Source organism: Ambystoma mexicanum, chromosome 3q (assembly GCF_040938575.1).
Source record: "Ambystoma mexicanum isolate Mex_15411 chromosome 3q, UKY_AmexF1_1, whole genome shotgun sequence".
Taxonomy (NCBI): domain Eukaryota; kingdom Metazoa; phylum Chordata; class Amphibia; order Caudata; family Ambystomatidae; genus Ambystoma; species Ambystoma mexicanum.
In genome coordinates, this window is record NC_090926.1 from 1,118,599,672 (window position 1) to 1,118,623,803 (window position 24,132).

The window sequence follows — 24,132 nt, forward strand, 5'->3', positions numbered from 1 at the left end:
GGTAATGTTTAATTAGTCGTACTATATTTTTAAGCAACTTGACTGGTCCCATCTGTCTAAATGTCCTACTAATCACTCAGTTTCCTCAGCATTTCCTGTAAACAACCACTTAATGTCAAATGAAGTTAAAGGCCTTGCACATTGACAAGAGGACGACTGCATCCTAAAGAAGTGGATCCTTCCACCTCTTAATCTGAGCCACTAAGCTCCTCAGATTCGACCACATAGGACCCTCCACTCATAAAGACACTCCTGTCCTGATGAAGGCCTACACCATTAGAGCACACGTAGCTTCACGCAAAATGGCCGAAACACTGTCGTGTTGACATGTATTATATGTTCAACTCTTGATTGTGCCCACGCTATGGGGCTCCCCCCCCCACCTCTTTATGATTCCACTGACTTCTCTAAGCTTCCTTCCCAAGGAACCTATAGAGAATGAACAAACTGTACAAGTAAAGGTCTCAAATATTGACTACTTGATCATTCGTACTTCGGTACTACACTTTGTATGTCCTCAAATGTGAATGTCATATGTTTTTGAAAAATACCAGTGTATTACTACACCACTGCACTTCAAAATAAAACCCTTTGGTGCAGAAGAATAGTTTCATGAGAATTCTGTGACCACCCACACAAGGGGTCGCCCACTCAGGGTGTAGCAGTGGTTACTCTTCAGCAGAGATTGACCCATCCTTGCTCATTCGTTTTTTAATATAATTTGTGCTGCAGTCATTCTTCTGCCAACTGAGCACTGATATATGCCGCTGAATATAGGCTGCTCATGTCATTGATATGCACATTTGTTCTCATTGTACACAAAAGGTTGGAGACCCCTGAATTATGGCATGTTAACGACATTATGCCTTTCCCATCCGACTGCTTGTGTACTCTTACCTTATTGTAGATGTAACAGTTTGTAAACATAGTGTTGAAATCATGGATACATTCCTGTGCGTTCCAATAGTAATTATTCTCCAAGCGCTTCTTAATTGTTCCCATGTCCATTGGTGCTTTGATAATTTTATAGTAATCCTGCAAAAATTAAAGAAACTTCAATAGACAAAGACCATACCAAAAAAAGTCTCACATTCTCCCAATCACAGCACCCTCCCATTTCACATCATCTGCTACAGGACAACCATTATTTAATGTTGCTTGCAGCTACCGCTGAGCTGGTGTGGTTTGATCTGATTTTTTAAAGCAACAGTAAAAGTGCGACATTAGGCTAACTTGTTTCTTTTAAAGTAAGCCTAAACTTTAGACTGACAATTTTCCCAGATGTACAGCTAAATATTAACAGTAACCCTGTGAACTGACTTTAGTTTAACTGTCCTGCAACATAGTACGCTCGTTTTACAATCTAGTTTACCACCAATGTAGCTTAATAACGTTTTAGTTGCCTGCAAGTCTCATTACTGTAGGTCACGCAGATGACTCGGTATGACGTAATTTCATCGCCGGATGTTTTTTTCCCAGGTTTTTTTACCGAGGATTTTATATCGAAAAAAAATCACATTTTTTGGGGGGGTTAAAAAAATTATATAAATTGGGTGTGGGTGTACAGGGATATAAAAAAAATTATAGAGGATGCGTGTTTGGGGGTAACCCCCCCAAAATAAAAAATGTGATGAGTTGTTTCAAAAAAAGAATCTGTGGTAAAAAACCCCACGAACAAAACATCCCAGATGAAATGACATGGAACCGGTGACTCAACCTTTTCCACTCTGCATATATTTGGCATACATGCCCTACTACAAATCCTCCTAAGCACTCCCCTTCCAACCTCTACCACACCTGCATACTTCCTAGAACTCCTACAACCCAAAAACGACATTCAGCCCAACATATACACTCTCCTACCAGACACCACACAAATACTCTTACAAAAGTGCATTAGCATGTCAGACCTTCACTTCATAACTATGAAACCCACAAGGCCTCCCCCAACCAACAGTCCATACATACTAAGGAAGGTCCAACAACACTTGATTATTACTAGCACTCTGAAGCAGCGTTTGCCCACCAAGAGCTGGATCCAAGACTGGGTTGTAAAATGTGCACTTAATCAGTGGCGAGTAATATTTCTTGGTGAGTAAAAAAGTGTAGCTGTGTACATCTACAGAATTGAGGGGCGAGTGAATTTTTGTACCTGGCTAGCAACTTTCCATTTCACATTTCTACCCCTAGTCCAGGAGGCTGGGATGGAAGTGTGGTGTTTCAGATTCAGCAGATCTAGACTGTAATTGACCTGGTCATGGGTTTGATGGGGAGTCAAACCATATGTTGAAGTCTCCTAGGATGGTGAGAGTTGGGTGGTGGATGAGAGGTTGGCAGCTACAGCTTCACCAAATGTATCTGCAAAGTTTTTGTTATAGCCGGGGGGGGGGTCTATAGATGGATAGAAAACTGAGGTGGATGGAGCGAATTGGAGTTTTACCAGGAAGCATTCATAATCTGTGGTGCTGGTGGAGGTGTCCTTGGTTAATGGCTTGAATTGTTCTTTGTGTAATATTGCGCCCCTACAAGATCTGTTTGTTAGGGAGAATTATCTTATAAGGCTAATTTCCCAAACCTAGTGAGTCCCCCGGCAGCTTTACTGGATTTTTGGGGTTTGTTTTTTTCTCTTGCTAAGAGCGAGACTCTTTTCCTCCCACTCTTAGACATGATTTGAGGTATGTCTGACTTTTTGTGCGCTTATGAGCTATGTTTTTTTTTTACTCCGTAGGGTATCTGTTTTTTGTGTATGTGTTACGCAGCACCCTCAGTGCAGTAACACAGGGGTGTCATAGTGACCCCCAAACAGACTCCATACCCTGGGACTGACTACTGTCACCAGTGACTTTACTAGTCCAAAATTGTGAACAGAACCAGTACAAACCATCATATTGTGGAAGTACTGGAAGGGGTTAATTTGATTGCCCCTACGTCTGTTTTCAAGGAGGCACTGTCCAGTCCCCCCCCTTGTCGAGTTTCTGGCTGGTGGCAGTGGTAACCACGCAAAATATTCCACCGGAATATTTCCTATGGGATTTTCCCATTGATTTTAAATGCACCACTTTTTGGTGCAATGTTAAAGATACCGCTGGTTTATTTATTTAATATTAAATCACTGTTTGGGTCTTTTTGCCAGAACCCTTTTCTAAAATGGCGTTCGTGTCCGTCTCTAACTCCAACCAAGGTCGGGCCCTTTGTTCCACTTTTTGGCGGGCTTCTCCACAGAAGCCCTCCAACTGGTGCCACTCTGTCTGGGTTCCACAGGATGTGTGGGTGGGGAAATTGGCAACCTGGACTGTGTTGCCTTAGCAACTCAAGTCGCACTCTGTTCTGATTGGCCCAGTGGAGAGCTGCCCGGCTCACCACTTAGCATGTATGAGTGACAGCTAGGCTGTTGAATGGGGGATTTTCTGCATAAAAGCAGGGTTTTTGGGACTGGAACTTCAGAGGTCACCACAGAACCTAAGAAATCCAAAGAGGGGAGAAGCTGAGCAATCTGCAACGACGACACCACCGGTGGAGCCCTGCTGCAATGACCTCACCACTTTCCTGACGACAAGAGAAGATCGTCTGCTGGTAGAGTCTTTTTCCACCGAGCTTGTAGGATCAATCAGTTCGCCATTTCCCCTTCCAGGACATCTCTTGATCGAATCGCCCGTGCCAAGCACCCCGGCGGCCGGTTCGCCAAGCTGCACCTTTCACTGACAAACTCCGTGGCTGGTTTCTTCCCTGGGCAGTGCAACGACTCCAAGTTTCCTCCTCGACGAGATCCTCTCTTCCCCTGGTCGAAACCACAAACTGCACCCGCTGCCAGGAACAACTGCCACCGCTGGAGCTTCCTCACTCTTTAAGGTACTGTGTTCTACCTGGCCTCCCTTCTGTTTGCCCAAGGTGACGCGTAAATCCTTGGCTTTCCAACTGGGTTGGCCTCCAGTCCTTCTAACTTTATCTTTTGAACCACCCCAACCTCTTTCGAACATTTCTACAAAGACTTGAATGCATTTCGCAACTGTGTGATCTTGGGCACATTTCATCTTGCTCCATTTAAAGTGGGCCTGGCCTATGAACTTTGGCTCTACAGTAGACTCTGCCTTCCCCAACTTATTTGTGTCTCTTAAAAGTCTTGGGAACTGTTTATGACCTGCCTTTTTATCTCCCTTTTATTTAATTATTGGCGTGCCATCTAAGTTACGCGCTCACCTCTGTTTTGACAAAAAGTGGTGTTTTAACTTAGACTTGTCTAAATAATTGCTAAGGGAGGTGTAAATACTTTTCTGATTGTGTTGGAACTTGCTTTTGATTAATAGTGCTAGTGTATTTTCTAAAGTGTGTGTTAAATAATTATATACTTTTGATGCAAAGCTCTGGTCAGTGTTTGCTTGTTCTACTGTGGTTTTGGCCCTATTGTGTATCCTCTGTATACTGCCCAACTCTTCTTGAGAGACGTCCGACTGCTCAGCCACAGCTACCAGGTAAATCTGGGTGGTACAGACTGCTACCAATTGGGTTTACTGCTTACTCCTGTAATCTTAATCTTCTTGCAGTGGTCCCCAAGGGAACTGCACAGGATTCTGCCTAACACTGTTCCGAACAGTGAGAATGTAACCAGGTGGGAAGGTCTCGTGCACAAGAGGTTCGTAGTCATCCAAGAACCAGGTCTCAGTAATAAAGAGGATGTCTGGGTGTCCGTCTGTAAACAGGTCGATAATGGAGTTCGTTTTTGGAAACAGACCTGGCATTGATGAGGGTGCAGGATGTTTGTAGCAATGCCTTTGTGGGTGGTGTTTGGGGGGAGAGCAGGGTCTGCTGTGGGGAGAGGCAGTGAGGGCGGCAGAGGGGAGGTGGAGTGTGGGGATGGAGTAGTTGGCGTGGATGGACAGGGGAGGGAAACAGAGCTAGGACTGGGTTGGGAGCAGGTGGTGAGGTTTTGCTCCTATATTGCGGTGGCAGGGGTTGCAAACTGTCAGAATGGGAGATGCTGGTGGGAGGGCATTAGCTGACTGCGGTCTCGCCCTTTCCTTGCATTATGTGCTGTCATAGGAGTGAGAGTGAGTGGGTGGTTCTCTGGGGAGTGCAGTGTTGGCTAGAGCTTCTCTTGCTGAGCTAAGAGGGGAAGTGGGAGTGGGCTGTAGCTTAGGTTTAATATGAACTGGAAAAATGTTTTTTGTAAAATGTCACAAGTTACGTGGATTTGTTAAAGCTTAACCAAATACTACAATAAAAAAACATGCAAGCGAATTTCCGCCTACCGAGTTATTGTCCCAATCAGTGGGAGCAGAGGGCAGGAGAGAGGCGAAGGAGACCGGTAGGCAGTAGCCCGAGGATAATGCATGGAGGATCCAAGGGTCCGCGAACCTCATGCGCCACCATGGGCTTGCGTCTGCCTATGTGCCTTAGGCTTTGGTGAGGATGGATAAGGATTCAGCAGTCTGGGGTATGTTCCTCTTATCAAGCTCCTAATCCGTAGTGGAACGGAACAGGTAACCCCCCCACACCCTGCCAAGGGAAGGTCCAGTATGCATTCCTGGGCATCCAGGTTGAATTTGGTCACCCGGAAAGTCCTCCTGCCAGTAGCAGGGCAAATGGCACTGCATGAGGTGTCAATGCGCACCACAGTGGACTCCCATATGCCATGTGCAACTATTTTTGGCCTCCGGCAGTCCTACCTTGTAGGCCTAGGAGTGTGGCTGTGAGTGCCAACAGCAAAGGGGGGGGGGGGGGGCTCCAGCTGCCTATACTTGGCAGGGGGGGGGGATATGTATCTATATAGCTATATGCAGCTAGGGCTGCACGGGAGCCAGAGGCACTGGAACCAAATGCAGAGTCTAGCGACAGAACCGGAGGGAGTAGGTCACCGAGTGAGATGGCTTTTCAAGAAACCTGATCTTCACAGGCCGGCGGAGAGCATGGGGGCGCGGGCATGGGAATGAAGACTTGAGGGTACTGTGGCCTGAACCCATTCTACTGTCAGCGGGGTGCATCGGCCGTGCGACGATGAAGGGTATGCCATGGGCCACCTACTTAGTTAAGTCCAGTCCCACCTGGAAACTCATTCCCCTACGTGTTACTAAAGGGGGATGGTGTCGGACGAGCTGCCATTTTATCTGGCCTGGCGGCCCTGTGTCGTCATGCTTGCCGCGTTGGGCCCGGCCTCTTCCAAGACTCCTGGCAGTGGAGGTTGAGGCCTTCCCTGCACCTCAGGACGGGGTCTGGTAGGTGGATTTCCCCAGGCAATGCCGCTAGTAGTACTGCATACATGTGCCCCCTCAGACAACTCTCTGGAACTAGGGCATAGCCCTTCGGCCTTAACACCGGCAATAGAAACTTGCAGTCACCAGAGGATCTCACGAGCACCCGGCATGGCGGCCAGTAGCTGTAGTAGCAGCCTCGGTACCTGCACTGGTACAAGAACCTGGAAGGTCCCTCCCGTGATTGTGCCTCCTCGACGGAGACAAATTTGCGGGGTGTGTGGTGCGTAGACGCTCCTTCAGACATCTGTCCGGTACTAGGGCGTCGTCCCTCGGGCGTAGACCCGGTAACAGACCCTTTGTGTCCCCTCAGTACAGTGACTGGTAGGATCTGGCAACCCCTCGGCCTGACGGCCAGTAGCTGTAGCACCCTCGGTACTTGCACCGGTACCATGTCCTGAAAGGTCCCTCCTGCTCCTAGACTTCATGGGGAAGGAGTTGCCTTTGCGGGGTATGTGGTGTGTACCGGTGCCCATTAAAACAACTGTCCGGTACTAGGGCGTAGACCTGGTATAGACCCCTTTGTGGCACCTCAGAGCAGTGTCCGGTAGGATCTGGCAACCCCTCGGCCGGTAGCTTTAGCAGCCTCGGTACCTGCACTGGTACCAGGACCTGAAAAGGTCCCTCCTGCTAGTGCGTCTCATGGGGGAGGAGTAGCTTTTACGGAGTACGTGGTATGTACAGGCACCCCCTCTGATCTCTATCCAATACTAGGGCATAGCCCCTGCAATAGAGCTTTGTGGCCCTTTATTGCCGTCACCGGTAGAATGTAGTGACCCCCTCAGCCTGGCAGCCGGTAGCTGTAGTAGCCTCGGTAACTGCACTGGTACAAGAACCTAAAAAGTCCTTCCCACTCTAGGTGCGGATGAAAACAGTGCCCTTAACTTGGGCATGGACTTGTCCTGAAGAATTCCTTCGAGTCCTCTGGAGGCAAACCTCAGAAGAGTTCTCTCCACTGGGCTAACCTGTTCTTTAGAGCGCACTGTAAGCACGTTGTACGTAGTACAAGACTCCCAGCTGTGGTAAGGGCCAGGGCAGCGGAGGCGGAGAGCCTGGGGGTCAGACATAGGGAAGAGCACCTTGCAGGATGAACACCTGCTGGAGCCTGCTGACGTCAAACTGTGCCGGGGGAAAGCATGGCGCCAGAGGACAGGAGGTATCTGATTAAAGACAAGAGGACAAAAAGAAAACGCTTCTCCGGGCAAGAGCGCATGGAATTACAAGGCCCGAGGCCTAACCCAGGAGCGCTAGTGAAAACGGTACGTCCCAGATTTCGCGGAAGAGAGGACTGGAAGTGGCGCCAGTGGGCGGAGTCAGGTGAGCCTGTGCTCACAGGGCCTCACCCCTGCATGCCTCTAAACAAAAACCTTATCACCAATGCGCTACCAATAAAGATATTCTCGAGCGACCACCTTGTCATTCCCTTCATAATCAAAACAAACACTGGTACAGCCCCCAAAACTTCACAGGAAATGGCAAAGAAACCGGTAAACCATCAAAGATAGTAACTTAATACAATAATTGTAACTCACAAAACCACCAACCGATAGCCCAGACCAAGCGGACTTGAACGGAAAAAAAATGACCTAATCCAGAAATGCATCACAAACACAATGGACAGCATCTCCCCGGATAACCCGTTTATACCAACACGCAAGCAGGCAATGGCAAGATGGTTTACGCCCTTCCTCAGGGCTTTGAGAAGAACTACAAGAAGCTTGAACTAGAATGAAGAACTAAATTGCAATCAGACCAAAAAATATACCATCGACAAATCTGAACATACAATAAGAAAGCACACAAAGCTAAAACTAATTACTAAGAAAACCAAATCAACAATGCCACCAACACCCAAAAAGAACTGTTTAGCATCATAAATGAAATAAGGAACCCACCTGGATGTAACACCAGTACCTTCCCACAACCTCTGCAATGACCTTGCAGAGCACTTCAGAAATACAATCAACAACATTCATGGAATCATCTTAAGCAGACCAAACAACCAGAACACACTAAATACCCCACCATTGGAACTACACAACAAAACACTTCACCCAAATATCAGTAGAGACTTGCATCAAGCTGGTAAAATGCAGCAACAAAGCAGGCTCCCCTATGGATCCCTGCCCAACGGATATCTACAAATCAATCCTCCCACAGGGCACACTACTGAAATACCACAGAAACCTCGTCAACCAATCCCTCTCTATAGGCAAAGTACCATGATCATTCAAATCAGCGTTCATCAAACCTCTACTCAAAGACATGAGAGATGATAAGTAAGACCTTGCGAATCACAGACCGATATCAAACATTCCCAACCTGGCTAAACTGCTAGAAACCTACCTCTACGAACAAACACAGGAACACGTATAGAAGCACTGTCTACTGGACTAAGTCAGCTTCAGACCTATGAGGGGAACAGACGGCACTCCTCTCCGTCTGGGATGATTTTAAGACCAAAGGGGACGCGGACACAAACCAAGCATTGATTCTACCAGATCTCCCCGCAGCATTCGACACAGCACGCCACAACATCCTCAACAAGAGACTGGCAGAATGACAGTTTACTCACCATGGTGACTACCTTACTCCTAGTCCGTAGTCCCCTTTCCTCCATACTTGTGGGACATTCCATCCTTCGGGAAGGGACTGGAGCACTTGTGTTAAAAAAGCAGCAAATATTTAATGTTTGTCCTATTTGTATGCATGGCCCCTCTCTGACCTTGGCCACCATCTAAATGCCACCCTCGTCCACTCTGAATGGGCTCATTTCTCCTGCTCTCCATCCCCAACCTCCCAGCTTCTCCTTGGGGATCTCAGCATCCACCTGTACTCCGCAGATTCCTCCGAGCTCTTTTGCAACCTATGCAACTTTTCCCCCTCCATTCTACCCTGTGGTCTGACTCAATCTGGCAGCCACATCTTATATGCTCTCATCTATTCAAGCAAACCCCACTCTCTAATTCTCTCACTACTCACCCCCCCCCCTCATTCTCTCACTACTCCTCTCTCCTGGACTGACAACTTTCTTCTCCCTTGCAACTTCCTGTCCTTTTGGCAAAGGACCTCCCAGCACTGCCACACTTCCTTCGCAGCCATTCGACCTATGTAGAGTGTCAGCGGCAGCCTTTTCCTCCACTTCTCCCCTTTACCTACGCCTGCAGCTGACTGCCATCCTGACCCAACCCTTTCCAAACTTAACCTCGCCATCTTTAACACTCTGGATATCCTTGTCCCTGTTAAGAGGATCTGCCGAAGCCTGCCACAAAGTGCAACTCTTGATACAACTCCGATTTGGCTGCTCTGAAACGCAAGTGCAGAGTGGCTGAGCCAAGGTGGGGAGCTGCAGGTGCACCCTCCGATAAACAGGCCAGTCCCCTGCTCCAAAGGCAATACCGACTCTCCACCTTCTCAAAATTTTCAAGCCTGCATCTCTGCGGCCTCTGACACAGCTGAACTTTTCAAAATCTGCAAGGAGCTGGTCAATCCTACTGCAGAATCCTCCTCAACACCCACCCAGGTCCTCTGCATGACTGGCTTCTCATTTCACCACTAAAACCCAGCACATCCTGGCCGCACTTTCCACCACTTCTGTGCTCCCACCGCCCCTCTCAGGCCTGTCTTGCCCCAGCCCCCTCGTCTCCTCTACTGTAACACCTGAACAGAAAATCCCATTATCCTCCAGAACCATAAAGAAAAACATTTATTCCCTCACTCCAACCTTGGCCGATTTCTGTAATCACACCTTCACAACTGGTGCTTTCCCCATCTCTTGTCAAGCACTCCCTTGTGCACCCCCTACTAAACAAAAGTCTTCTGCCGACCCCTCCATTCCGCCAAACTATCGCCCCATCTCCATCATTCCTTTTTTGGGCAAACTCCTGGAGAAGTTGGGTATCTCCCAGCTAACCCTCCACAATTAATCTGTTGGTTGTCTCCATGACCATCAGTCTGGCTTCATAGCAGCCAGAGGCACGGAACCTGCACTCCTGAGCACCAGTGACTATCTGCTCTCAAATCTAGACTCTAGTTCTCCCCTCCGTCTTCATTCTCCTCGACCTTTCCTCTGCTTTTGACATGGTCAACCACACCATCCTGATTACTAATCTGTGCAAGAGCCTTTACATGTATCAGGCCCTGGTCCCTTCCTCCTGGACCGACCTTCCCAAGTCCAGCTTGATTCATTTCTCGCCACCACCTCTCTTTACATATGCTGTACCCCAGGGCTCTATCCTCTCCCCCTGGCTCTTCAATGTCTATCTGGCCCCTTTGGCCCTTTTGAGCTCTACTTTCACCTCTGTGCGTTATACAGATGACACGCAGCTCTCCTTCAGGCTACCCTCGGCCGCCGCCTCCTCGCTCATCCCAAACGGTCTACTATTCAAGTCATGGGGCGCCTCTAACTATTTCTGCCTCAACACCAGCAAGACTGAGATCCTTCTCACTGGGACCCCTGTTCCTGCCTCCCCCCTCTCACCCAAAAATCTTTGAGTGATCTTCGACTCCACACATCACAGACCTTGCCAAAAAGGTCCACTTTCAGCTGTACCTCCTCAAAGGTATTTTTCCTTTTCTCACCTTCCCCCAGATGCTCACTGTCTCCATCACTCTGGTTCTCTCTAGGCTGAACTACTGCACCATCCTCGTTCTCAATCTGCCTAACTCTACACTTCGCCATCTTCACCTCATCCAGAACAGGACTGCAAGACTTGTCATTGGCCTCAAGTCCAGGGACCGTATCTCTCCAGCCCTGAAATCCCTCCACTGTCTCTCCCGGGCTGCAAGGATCAAGTTGTACACACTCTGCATTGAACACAAGACTTTTTGGGGCAGTATCACTTACTACCTTCAGCTCTCTCTTCCTAAGTACCTTTCTCCAAGAGCCCTTTGCTCATCTACCTCCAACTCTCTGCGGGTGAGACGCTTCTCTAAGCAGAGATTAGGGGGAGAACCCTCTCCTCTGCAGGTGCCTCCCTCTGGAAAGGCCTCCTGCCTCGCTCTGCCTTGGCCAGACCGCCTTAAATTCCAGAAACTCCTCAAGACCTTCCTCATCTCTTCTTTCTCTCTCCCTTCTTCTGCCCCGCTAACCTTCCCTTGCTCCTGCTCTGCCTGCCTGCTTGTTCTGAGTCTTACAAGTCAACAGGCACCCCATCCCCAGGTCAGTGTCCCTGCACCTGTCGCATGGCCCTACTTGCACTGCCTCTTGGCTAACCTTGCCCTATCGGGCTGGGATTGGCCCTTGTAGTCCCAGTCTCCCAGCTCTCGACTCAGGGCTCTGCTCCTCTATGTGCTCTTCTTCCTGTACCCTCTCCCTTGCACTTCGTTTGCGCAATTGCACGATCTGAATGACATGGCCTAGTAGGATTGTGGTTCCCCCTTCCTTGTCTTGTTGAGCCTTGAAAACTTAGATGCATAAAGAATATCAATCAATGAAGCAGACAAGGGAGGCAACATAGTAGACCTGAACAAATCAGATTACATTGAGATGGCTGAAAGACACCAACACTACCGGGCTGCTACGAAAAAAAAATCAACATTGTGTTACCAAAATAGGCAAACCCCTGATTGAATAGCTAAATCGCCCAGGTCAGCATTGCTCACGGATGGAGGAAACTTTGAGCATAGAGCATCCCAAAATTGAACATTTATTTCCTACCAAAAGTGTGCAACTGTGACAGTACACGAGGTACGTCCTATAGTCTGTGGGAAAGACTGGCTAACAGACAATTTCTATATACATACACAATATTAAGACATCCGGAGCAGAATTGAATGGGACAAACAGTACATGCTATTCACCATGGACGTGAAAGCACTTTACACTTCCATCAAACATAGTTTGACACTTGTCACAAAGGACTATTTCAATGAATAAAATCAAAGTCTTTAGCATTACAAATGGATATGCTGAAAGAATTCCAACTTTCATGCTCGAAAACATCTATTTAACAAAGACATGAACAGGCAAACCAAGGGTGTGGCTATTGGAGCGAGACACGAACCCTCCCTAGCCCGCCTATTCATGGGTGTATTTGAAGCATATCATGTTTCAACCTAGCCTGATTTTAAGGCCAAAACACACATCTGGATTAGATACTTAGAGGCCATCTTCCTGTTCTGGAAAGGAACAGATGATGAACTAATGAGTTTCAATCAGTATCTAAAATCAGAAAACATTTGGTTTAGAACGGACAATGTAAAAAACCGACGGACATCACCTTTCTCGATCTGCACAGACATTATAGAGGACAGAATAACGCGCACCTTGACGAAACCAACTGAGGTAAACGCAATATTACACTCACCCAGGTGTCACAAGAAATCGGTACCAACATACCAAAAGAACTGATAAGAGCAAGAAGAATTGCAGCTTAGACACCAACTATCAGGAAGAAGTTAAAATTGAACAGCAAAGATTCAAAGAGGGGTTAATATGCCAAATGCATAGGAGATGCAAGAAAGATGGACAGACTGGAGAGGTGAACACTGCTGACACCAAAAAAGGAGGACAGAAGTGAACACCAAAACACGTATGAACGCAGATTTTGCAGTAACAGAGATACAGAAAATCTTCAGTAAATACTGGCACATGGCAACTAGACGAGGACCTGAACGACTACATATCCACTCACCCAGACTGGTTTCACCAAACACCAACAATTAGGCAAAACTAAGTCCACGTTTCATGAGAGGATAACGTGCTGGTACAATCGAACGTGGTTACAGCACAAACTGGGGGGTTTCTACAAATGCATGACATACAGATTGTGGAAGCACGCACTTAAACATTAAAACATTTGCAACTAAAGACAAAGATTGGAGCTAGTAGATCTTGAACCAAATGTGTGGGTTCAGCAATTCGGGAATTGCATCTAAGAATACGAGAGCATTTGAAGATGAATAAGACCCCCACAGCACAACGAAGGAAAATTCGCCTTTTCCTAGAATATTGTGCAACAAGACACCAAATGGACAAGGATGGAATCAAATACACGGAGATCAAACACATCCAACAAGATGTCAGACTAGGAAATCATGAACTAATTCTCTGGCAAGAAGAGGCTAAAATAATTTGCAAACTTCAAAGCACTATAATGGGTCTCAATAAGACAATGATATGCAGGTCTTCCGATAATCTATCACCATGCACTACTGACAGTGACCAAACCATTCACACAACCAGACTTTTACCACTCTCAGATTATTGGATATCAATACATCCATGCAGCAGTTTGATAGATGTACAAACATACATGAGAGGTATTGATTCATGCATGACCTGTGCAGATTAACAGAAAATGGGCTCCTGGTTAAGACCCTGTTCTGCCCAGGAGGGCTAAACGCTAATCATACACATGTGAAAAGGGTCAAGGAGAAACCACAATGCCATAACTGTGTGAACGATTTCAACAGATTCAAACACCATATCTTAGAGAATTCATCAGTAATTTAGTCAGAGAAAAAGACATTGCTAGAGAGTTGCAAAAACAAACACAGAAAACCAGATCATCACAGACACGCACACACAGAATACTCAGACGCTTCAGTCCTCCAACCCTAATGAAAGCCCATCCAACAGCGGCTCACACTCCAGCCCCCTAGGGCCGGAACACCTATGTGTAGACCTTTGACTTATAGTCAGCGTTTCATAATGCACACACCGTTTTAGGACTGTATAATATAGCACACCCCATTATTCATGTTTACTGTGATGACTTCTGTCATATGGTTGCTCTGGCAGTAGGCTATGTATTGTTCATAGCACTTTTACTGTTTCAACAAGCTACTGCTTGTGTTTTATCTATTGTATCACTTACCATTTTATACTTTTACCCAACAGGTTTTCTGTGTTTGTTTTTGCAATTCTCTGACAATGTCTTTTTCTCAGACTATAAATTACTGATTTCTCTGAGATGTGGTGTTTGAATCTTTTGAAATCGTTCACAGTTCTGGTAGGGTGGTTTCTACTTGACCATTTTCACCTGTATATGATTAGAGCTGTGTAGATTGAGGCAATAATATTCAAGGATATAGTCAGCACTACAGATAAGGCGAGTATTGAGCCTTTTTACACATGTAATTATAACCATTACGAAGCATTTCATGTTCTACTGTGTAACATTCACGCTGTATTTATTTTCATTAAAAAGCCTACTTTCCTCCACTAGATGACACTGTAGGAGTGTTTGGCAGCCTATGTGTAAACTCGCATTTTGCTCCGGATCAACTGCTATGCTGAGCCTGGGCACTCTACAGTTTGTGCACAGTGCGGAGGAGAAGACCTTGCGCCGTGTATTAAACATTTAACCCTGCCTCAACACCTAAAAGATTTCCCAAACTCAAGTAAGCTGTGGTTCCGAACGATTTCATGTTGCATCCCATCCTGTATAAACAGTGATTAGAAGTGCTGGCTGCTAGCGAAACATGTCAGTAAATAGGACTTGCCAATGAAAACACCGGCCACAAGCAATGTGTCAGCGTGACTGCCATGGAGTAGGTGTCCTAGTCTTGGAAGGAATGCCTCTCCTTACCTGTGCCCTTTCCGTGTGAGTGTGGCCTAAGAACCTGTCGGAATAAAAGAAAGCCTGTTATATGTGTAGCTTCCACTTTGGAGAGCACACGGGTCTAAGAACAGCTGAGGCACAGCAGGATGTACCTGCCCACAGTGTCTAACTCATCCACCGGGGACTCCCATCTCCCATAGTAATGCTAAACAAATGAGCAGGAGCCTGCCTGGGGGCTCCTAGTGTCCCCTGCAGTGAATCCCTGCCTCCTGCCCAGCAGCTGCCAGTGGCACCTTGAGTGAAGCCCTGCCAGCCCTGGTCCATAGTGGAGATCCAGCTAGCAGGCGGCTGTGCCAGGGCCCCTTCTCTGGCCCGAGAGCTCTGCCCTGCACAGGGTCATGAGAGTGTGGGGTTCCCACGCTTGTGATCTACAAACGTACACTTGAGTTGCACGTATTACAAACAGTACTTGTCATGTGTGAGTGTGTTGCAAAAACACGAGCCTGGTGTAAATGTTACCGTTGTGTGGCTATTTACAGGTGATTGTGTCCAGAGTCTTGACATTTTAAAGCACAGCACTTTGCATTCACGGGCAGGTTTTGTATGCCCTTCAGTGTATGTACCCAATGGACTACGAATGGAAAGTGGTGTTGTCTTAAATGCCAGGATGGCATGGGACCACTTGACACCTGTGAATTCCTGTATAGGGGGCCGACTGGCTACGAGTCAGTCCTGTGTATTCAGCTCCGGCCTTTTATCCCGCAGATCTTTGCTCGCTGGGACTGTAGTTTCGCTCTGTCCAGCATTGGAAGTGAGGTTGGCTGAAGAGCAGTGAACAGTGATCTAACAACTGTTGAGAAATGAACTGGCTGCTTTCTTTTAGTTTGGAAGTGTGCAGGGACTCTTGCATGTCGTAGGAGAGGCTGTCTGTGGGGAAGGGTGTTGGTGCTACACTGTACATTTTTTTTTCTTGGGGGCATGCTGATGCAATCCTGTGCAGGTGTGTAGACCTCATATTAACCCGTGTCACAGGTGAGTAGTGGGTACAGTCCTGTTTTCACTTGGTGTATACCCACAGCTACACACTTGTGGGAGCAGCCTGTGACTTGATGGTAGGACAGCTAGCGGTGCCTTCTATCCACTGCGGCCAGCCTCTGAAATGGGCCCCCCCCCTAGGCCATGCCACAGCATGCATGGGCAACCATGATTCCTAAGAAATTAGTTTGGTGAGTAGTGAAAGGGAAAATGCAATAGAGTGTGCTATAATCCCATGTGAGCAAAGTACCCATGCTCTCTGAAGTGATTTTGAAAATAGTACTTGAGCTATTTGTATTTAGATGATGTTGTGCCGGGTGCCCGTGTAGGGTAAGGGTGATTTACTCTCTTGCAGAGGAGAAAACAAATGTTTACTCTTGAAATTGCATTTACGTTCCAATTTAAAAAAAATCGTGCATAAAATACTCCCACCTCAAAATCTTATCTGGAGCACTGGATATAGTATAGGTTAATTACTGGGAGTACAGCGTAACCCACCGACCTACTGGATAGACAAACGATTCATCAGAACTCGACAGACTTTGATACACCACGGTCCAGGGTGACTTGACCAACCCAAATAACAGTGAATATAGCAACCAAAATATGATTGATGAAGACACTAAATGGTCTTGACCCACGCCAATCCCCAGATCCACTGTTAACGAAGAACCAATACTAATTATGGCACAATGAGATTTGATCTAGAAATGTACAGAGAAAGGATCCACATATATTAACACAATGGAAGCCACAGATGACCAAGGAGGATCTTATTTGCCCCCCCCATCCAAAGATTCAAGTGAACATGTCCGGAGTCATCATACCCCTGCCCCCTCCCGTCCGATATATTTCCCCAACGTACGCCTCCATATTAGCAACTCAGAGCAGGACATTCTACCTAGTTTTCCAAGATCACAAGTTTCCTCAACAATGGTAATCGAGTGAACCCGCATTAAGAACGGTTCTTGGGATAAATTGCCTTCAAATAAAAGACTCAAGCCGAGGCCTCAATTTATCTGAGCAACCCAGACCAGGACTTTGTGAACAAGTAGTAAATCACATACTCATCTGCGAAAATCTGCCCATAATTTATCCTACAACAGGCAGTGGCAGGGCTGCCAACACTGCCATTAAATCTGTGTTTGCTTTATTAAGATAGTTAGTGCTGGAATACATGCTATTGAACTTTCATTTCTGCAGACTACAGATACCGTGAATAAGAGTGGTTTTCACGTTATCCGGCGCACCAACAAAGGAAAACAACAAGCGTCATCATAGGACACCATGGCATCACTTGACCAGGATTGGATAAGGGTTCACAGAGAATCAATAGCCCCAAGGGTGGCGGCAACAGAACAAGTGGAACGCTGCCATCACTGAAATAAGGACGACGTAATGAAGCTTTTCCTGCAACTAAGGTAAGAAGCACTTGCTCAACCAGACCCGCCACCTCTCTAAGCTCAAACTTAACACGTCACTGCTCCCTCACCGACTCAACTCAATACTAGCCCACTTAGCAAATAAGACACAAAGTAATCGGGTACTCCTATTTCAGAAGCAACACAGACAGTGATGTGAACACACGGAGGGGAACTACCTTCACATAATAACACCTATCCTAGAGAAAAAATATTGAGAACCTCCAAACTGGGGGGCGGGAGGGTATCTTAAATTCACGGCTCCCCAACCTACTCAAAAGTAAATATACTGCTCAGAGATATAGAGCCAAGGTGAATCGAACCTGGTTTTTGCAGACTAAGTGCACCCCTTATCTGTTTCACAGAGCAACAATAGAGGGTTGTAAGAAATAAGAAGGAACAGCCACTTAGCTTATGGGAAGCGAGAATTGGAACAAACCAGGTAATGCACCCGAGGTGGTCAGTTTTGATACTCACATCTAGACTCCATGTCCCACTATGAAGGAAGCACACAGTGGATACCAGTATGGGATAAGATGCACGTAAACCAACGTGGCCCATCAACCACTCCGAAAGAAAAGTCCTATGTAATAGAACAATAGAGTGCACAGCTTTAAGTGTATACAAGTCACAACCTTGTTGAACCAAAATTGGTCATACACAATCCAAATCATGACAGCTGAAAATAGCACCATGAATTTATTGCATAAGAAGCATAAGTCACAAATCCATTATGCGCAATGCAGATCGCTTTGATAAATTCATGACAGGTTGTAAAAAATGTTTTTTTTTAAAAAAAAACAATAGTTTTATGCTTCTACTCACTCGTTCTCCCCTTTCCATTCCCCTCCACAGATGGGAATTCCATTAAATATATGTATTACTGCTAATGTTAATATATGGAAAATGTTTAAACCGAATACAATAACAGGAATGTTAAAACATTCAAAGGCAAGGACTAATTCCAGAGGAACAGGTAAAAAAGGTTCAATGTAGTAATTAGTCAACATTACTTTTTAGTATTCCATGAACGACGAGGAATTTCCAACCACGCCTAAAGAAAGCTATTTAATTGGTGAAATATTAGGCACGTGCACCAAAGGTTACTGTTGGCTTATATCACATGAACTGCATGTAACTTGTATTCTTCAACCAAGTGGCAGGATATAACGGGAGTAATTACAGGATGACAATATTCCGAGAATACTGACCCAATAAACCAAACATTGGTGACACATACTGAAACGTGCATCTCTTGATTGGCACTGAGCGAACGCTAGTGGGTAGATTCAAGTTGTATGGTTTTTGCTCATCTGACTGGTAGGTGTTACGGTCATCGCCCCCATGGTTGCAGACAGTGCTTTACATTCCAGAAGCAACACAGCTAATACCAACAAAGGGTTGGCGCAATCACACTTGGCAACACCGAAACACACCACACTTCAGTACTCGCTATCCAAGTCAATTGTTGATGCAAAGGAACAGATAGTAAACTTGCCGACATTCCCACAATCTATTTCAGGCTTACACCAAGCTTGTGTGTTAAAAGTGAAATGTAAAAATGGGCAGCTATTTTCGTTAAGCATTCACTCAACAAGTTTTCTAAGTGAATGCTTTGCAACTATGGCAGCAACTCATAAGCTGGTAATAAGGGTATCATCCCTACCGAAAAGTCATGCTGTGCCCACAACATCCTCATAAGCAGACCAGAGTTGCTGGAATAATTCTGCTGTTCAGTGTTCATGCTTCCTGCGGCAGAATACGCACATACTCACCAAAATACTCCTTTATTTCCTATTCCCCTCCCCACCTTTGTGCATGGAATACTGAAAGTAAACTCCACTTTTCAGCCATTAAAATCCCCATTAGCCTGTTACAATCTCTTCCAAACGCTATTGGTGTTCTAATCAAAACCCCTTTGCTTCTCAGACATCTCACTATGCCTCGCTTAGCTGGCCCAGTTTTCTTGCGATTTCCTTAAGCTCTTTCTTATATTCCTATAGAATAACAAAATCAATCACTTCTCTTTCCTTGTCCCTCTACTAGCAACACACTCCACCCACCCTCGTCAATTTCTAGTTCACCCATCCCATTGTGTTTCCGCAACTGTGCTATTTTAAGTCACAGCCTAGCTCCAAAATTCCTCTACCCTATGACCCTACCGTTCCCATTAACTATGTAAAGCAATAGTCTTTGTATTTCATCATGGCAATTTAGTACATTTCTGTTCACTTGCACAGCATTGGCGAAAGCATTGATTAAATATGCAGTTCAAAATCTCAGTGGTCTACAAAACATCTCTTTTAATGCACAGATTTAAGAGGATTTGCGAAAGGGGAGGGCGTTTTGAATTCTTCCAATGGCGTGGAATCTCCTTACTTTAAAATAGCACAAATGGAATGAATATAAAGCGGCTGTAAACATCAGACCACACAAATGGTTCAGAGCTTCATGAAACAGTGAATGGGGCTCCTCTACTCCAACTAGGAACACTAAGGTAAAGATGACAATCATCAACAGAATCCACTTCTCAGCAGACACAGGTGGGGTTGATTGGCAGTTTTTCACCAGTGTGTATGTAGTCCTTTTATATGGGGGACAAATTAAAAGTGATAAACCTAACAATAGAAAGCCTTATAAATCGTACAAATGATTGAGGGGTTGAAGAGACATCTGATAAAGTCAAATTATTTTCCAATCCCCAAGATAGCAGACTGCTTTTCCCTCCACTGCGCGTCAGCCTGCTTTCGAAGAGGACTTAGTTAAGATTTTGCCAGTCCACAGTGCAGGGAGGGAATTAATGCAATAAAGGTAAATTATTCTACTCACGGGAAGGCCGAGCTTGATCGCATCCACAGGCTGCTGGAAAGGCCATGCAAACTGATGTTTCCATAGCGTCTTGAGCACCACTTTGAGGAGATATTGAAGCTGGTTGGTCTGCCGCTTAGGTTTGTTTGGATTGGAGGTTTCTGGTGGGGGAGGGTTGGTCGAAAGAGCACTGCCTTGCTGTGGTGGGGCCTGCGTCGTAGACATTTGTGTCGTTTCAAGTCCGTCCCCCATTACTGTCAAAGTTCTTAGTCGTGTGCCAGGACCAGTGTCCGTAGACATACTATTGATCCCATTGCAACCCTAACCATCAACGCTGCAAAGAAAAACAAACAAGTAGTTAAGTCAAATTCATTAGCAATGATCTATATTTTTTAAATTTCGGAAAAGCAATATTTTTCTTTAGAGAAACAAAAGATAAACCATAACACTATAAAACCGTTATTGGTCTGCCTGCATCAGCTCTCAGCAACGTATAACGTATTCCCATCAACAGAACTATTCTTAAAAGCAGGGTCCAAAATGCGTGCTTACCAGTACTAGTGGTACTAGTAGGCTAGTGGTTTAGGACCCTTGGTAAGCAAGAAATGGTGTGCAGTGTGCATGTAGAGAATCGAGGGGGCGAGTGGCTGGCTAGTAACTTTCCACTTCCATTTTCCCCATGCTTAACAGCATAGGCAGGGTGCAAAACTCTTGCAACCCAATTGTGGTCATGCATCTTCAAATTGCTAACAAGGTTACACAGACAGGACCCAAAATGAAAGACTAGGACTGTGCCCATAGAATTGCAAAAGTCAATCTGACCAATGTCCAGCATATGAGGTCTTGACCAACGAGAAAAGACTTAGAAAACAGATCTTCAATATTCTGAACATGTGGTTGTTTGATGGCGATGTCACAAGTGGTTCACCCCAAAAAAAATAAAGGAAAGGCATAGTTTTAGATTTCTAGACATGTAAATCAGGTGCACAGCTATACACTATATTGGCAATCCCGGCAGAGTATCATAATGGCCTACACGCCAAGGACAATTACCCACTATCCTTCACTGACCACATGGCCATACTACCTAGAAAACCAGAGATGCTATGTTCCAGCCAGCATCAAGTTAATGACGCAGCCACAGAAGCTAAGGAATGAAAACCTGAGCACAGTTGTTTGAACCAACGGAATTCCACTGCAAACTAGAATCATTACCCACCAAACGCGATCCAAAATACATGCTTGAGGCGTTAACAAGCAATCCAAGGGCGTTCAGAGAATCTCTTGAAATCCATTTTGGAACTAGAGGAGTTTTTATTCTTGGCAGATAAGTGTTTGCATGAGATATAAAATGTTCTGTGCAATCAAGCTAAAGCACAGCTAGAGACACCCAGGGGCAGTTTCGACAAGAGCCGGAACTCCGACAGAAATCATGCTAGATCAGACACAATCTAGTTCAGTTCAGCAATGGAACACATTAATTACAGATGTTCTGACCTGGGTGCACTTCTTTCAGCAAAAGGAGAAAGTGATCTATGCAACTAGGAAAGGCAAAGTGATAATGTTCAAAGGCACAAAGATATCTTAGCATCAGGACCAGGCAAATGGTTCTATTAGCTAAAAGGAAGCCCCGGAGAACTGCCGAATTGGCTGCCAGCCAATCGTATCAATTAGCACCCTGGAAGGGGGGGGAGAGAAACCAATCTGGTTGCTTGAATCGCATTGTGAATCTACAGATCAAAGCCTCCATTCCGAGCAACCCGACAGCTGCTTCATCAGCCCCTACCATCTTCTCTCCACCCTTCCTTCCCTTATCTTTATTTACCAGTCCTGCCCCATCCCTACCCCACACTTAGCGGATGGCGGTGGCAGCGGCAAATGCTGATGCCATTCAGTTTTCCTTCTTCCTGGTAAATGGCTGCCATCTTGACAGTCTTCTCCATGAATGAAGGGGACACCAGGAGGCATCCCATTCATAGCAAAGACAAGGCTATAAGCACACCAGGTTACTGGACTGGCAACCCAGGGTGCGAATAGCAATTATCACTTGTTCCAAAAGCAGGAACGGCTGGCAACGGCACCGGAGACCCTCATTAAAGGCCTTGCATATACATGGGGGTATCCATGAGTGCCTCTTCATCCACAACAATACGTTCTACGCCATAGTCAAGAAAAGAAATGCCACTCTAATGTCTACAGATGGGGGGGGGGGGGGGGGAGGCAGGCCGCCAGGCTGCAGAATTGGGGGGGGGGAGGAAGGGTGCCACAACTGGTGTTTGCTCTGGTGAAGGTGGTCAAGAATCTGCTGCAACCTGATCGGAGAGGACACCGACAGGTGCTGCGGTTCCGAAAATCATAACCTGGCTGGCCACCACCAAGCAGCTATGAAGAGGAGAGTGCAGTTGGAAGCACTTCTGAGTTTCCAGATTGACCGATGACTGCGGCAAAGTAAGAAAAGCGTAAGCATTCATGTTGTCCCAAGGGATCTTGAAAGCATCCCCGAAGGAAGACACTCCAAGCCCATCCCTGGAAGCATAAAGAGGAAGTTTCCAGTTCATCGAGGTTGCAAAGAGGTCCATCGCTGGAGAAGCCCATTGATGGAAGATCTTGGTGAGAACATCAGAGTTCATCTCCCACTCGTAACTCCACATATTGGAGGCTGAGGAAGTCTGCAGCCACATTGATGTGATCCGGAATGTGCACAGCTTGAAGCCAGACATTGTGTTGAGTAGTCCAATTCCAAATTTGGATAGCAAGGTCCACTAGGAGGGGAAACTTGGTGCCCCGCTGTTTGTTGATGTAGAACCTTGCTACGGAATTGTCCGTACAAATTTGAACCACAATGTTGGTGATTGAGGGTTTGAAAACCTGGAGTGCCAGAAAAACTGCCACAAGCTCCAGGTAATTGATATGGGACCGCCTGTCCTGAGGCATCCACAAATCCTACACCTCGAGGTAACAGTGTCACTGCCCACCCAGAAGGGAGGAGTCTGTAGTAGCCATTGCTTGTGGGCAGAGCTCCTGGAAGGACGTCCCCACTGAAATATTGCCAGCAGGTGACCACAATTGCAGATCCGCCGTCATGCATGATGGGACTGGAATCCTCTTGGAATCCGTATCTGTAGCCTGGGGCCAGCAGCTCCGAAGAGCAAGCTGAGTGCGCCTCATTTTTCAGGAGTCCCAGAGGTCAAGCTAACACGCAAGAGGCCAGGAGGCCCAGGAGTCTCTGAAACCACCAGGCCGACATGTGGGAGGGCTGTAGGAAGAGTTAGCACTTGGCTGAAAGGTCCGCAATCCTGTCCCCAGTCAGGAACACTCTGATAATGTATTGCAACAGAAACCCAGAAAGATCAGTTCTTGAGGAACCCTCGACGATTTCCACCAGTTCACCGACAGCCCAAAATGGATAAAAGCTGAAAGAGAAGATTGGCCATAGCGGCCTATGGCCAAGGACTGCACAGCAGCCAATAGTCCAAGTACGGACATACATGAATTCCATGAAGTCTGAGGAATGCTGCAATGACCGCCATCATCTTCGTAAAGACACGCAGTGCTGAGCTGAGACCAAACGGAAGCACACGATACTGGAAGTGTTCCGTTCCAACAGAGAACTGCAGATACTTTCGATGTGGGCTCTAGATCACAATATGCATGTAGGCATCATGAAGGTCTACCACGCTGAGCCAAACGCTCTTCCAGAGAGAGGACTTTATCTGGCTGGGCATAATCATCTTCAATTTCTCTTGGGGTAGAAAGATTATTGGAGGTCTAGTATAGTGCGCAGACCGCCTGGTTGGGTTTGGGCACTGTTAAAAAAGGCAGGAATAATTGCCCTCCCCTTGCACTGCAAGTGAACAGGTTTCACTGCTCTGAGGTCAGATGTTTCTGTACCTCGGCTCTGAGGGAAGGCGATCCAGTCTGCGGGTGAGAGGGTGAGATATGGTGGTGGGGCAAACAGAAGCCCGCCCAGACGACAGACAAAACCCTTCAGTCTTCTGAGATGGTCTGCCACGCCTCCAGATGAGACAAAATTCGTCCTCTCACCGGAGTCTCGTGCGACGGATGGAAAATATCATTTAGATGTTTTATCGGCAGGGAGACCACCCGTTGCTGAAG

General features: G+C 46.4%; 1 protein-coding gene across 3 annotated transcripts in view; it reads right to left on the minus strand.

The window, feature by feature from the left end:
* BRD4 (bromodomain containing 4) overlaps positions 1-24,132 on the minus strand; it is a 1,521,397-nt gene that overhangs the window by 1,418,561 nt on the left and 78,704 nt on the right. For all 3 annotated transcript variants that reach the window (XM_069603884.1, XM_069603885.1, XM_069603886.1), the window contains exons 2-3: positions 20,038-20,350; positions 898-1,035 (exon numbers count right to left, since the gene is read on the minus strand). In XM_069603884.1, coding sequence (XP_069459985.1) covers positions 898-1,035; positions 20,038-20,316 — 417 coding nt within the window. In that variant the 5' untranslated portion in view covers positions 20,317-20,350. The remainder of the gene's footprint in view (positions 1-897; positions 1,036-20,037; positions 20,351-24,132) is intronic.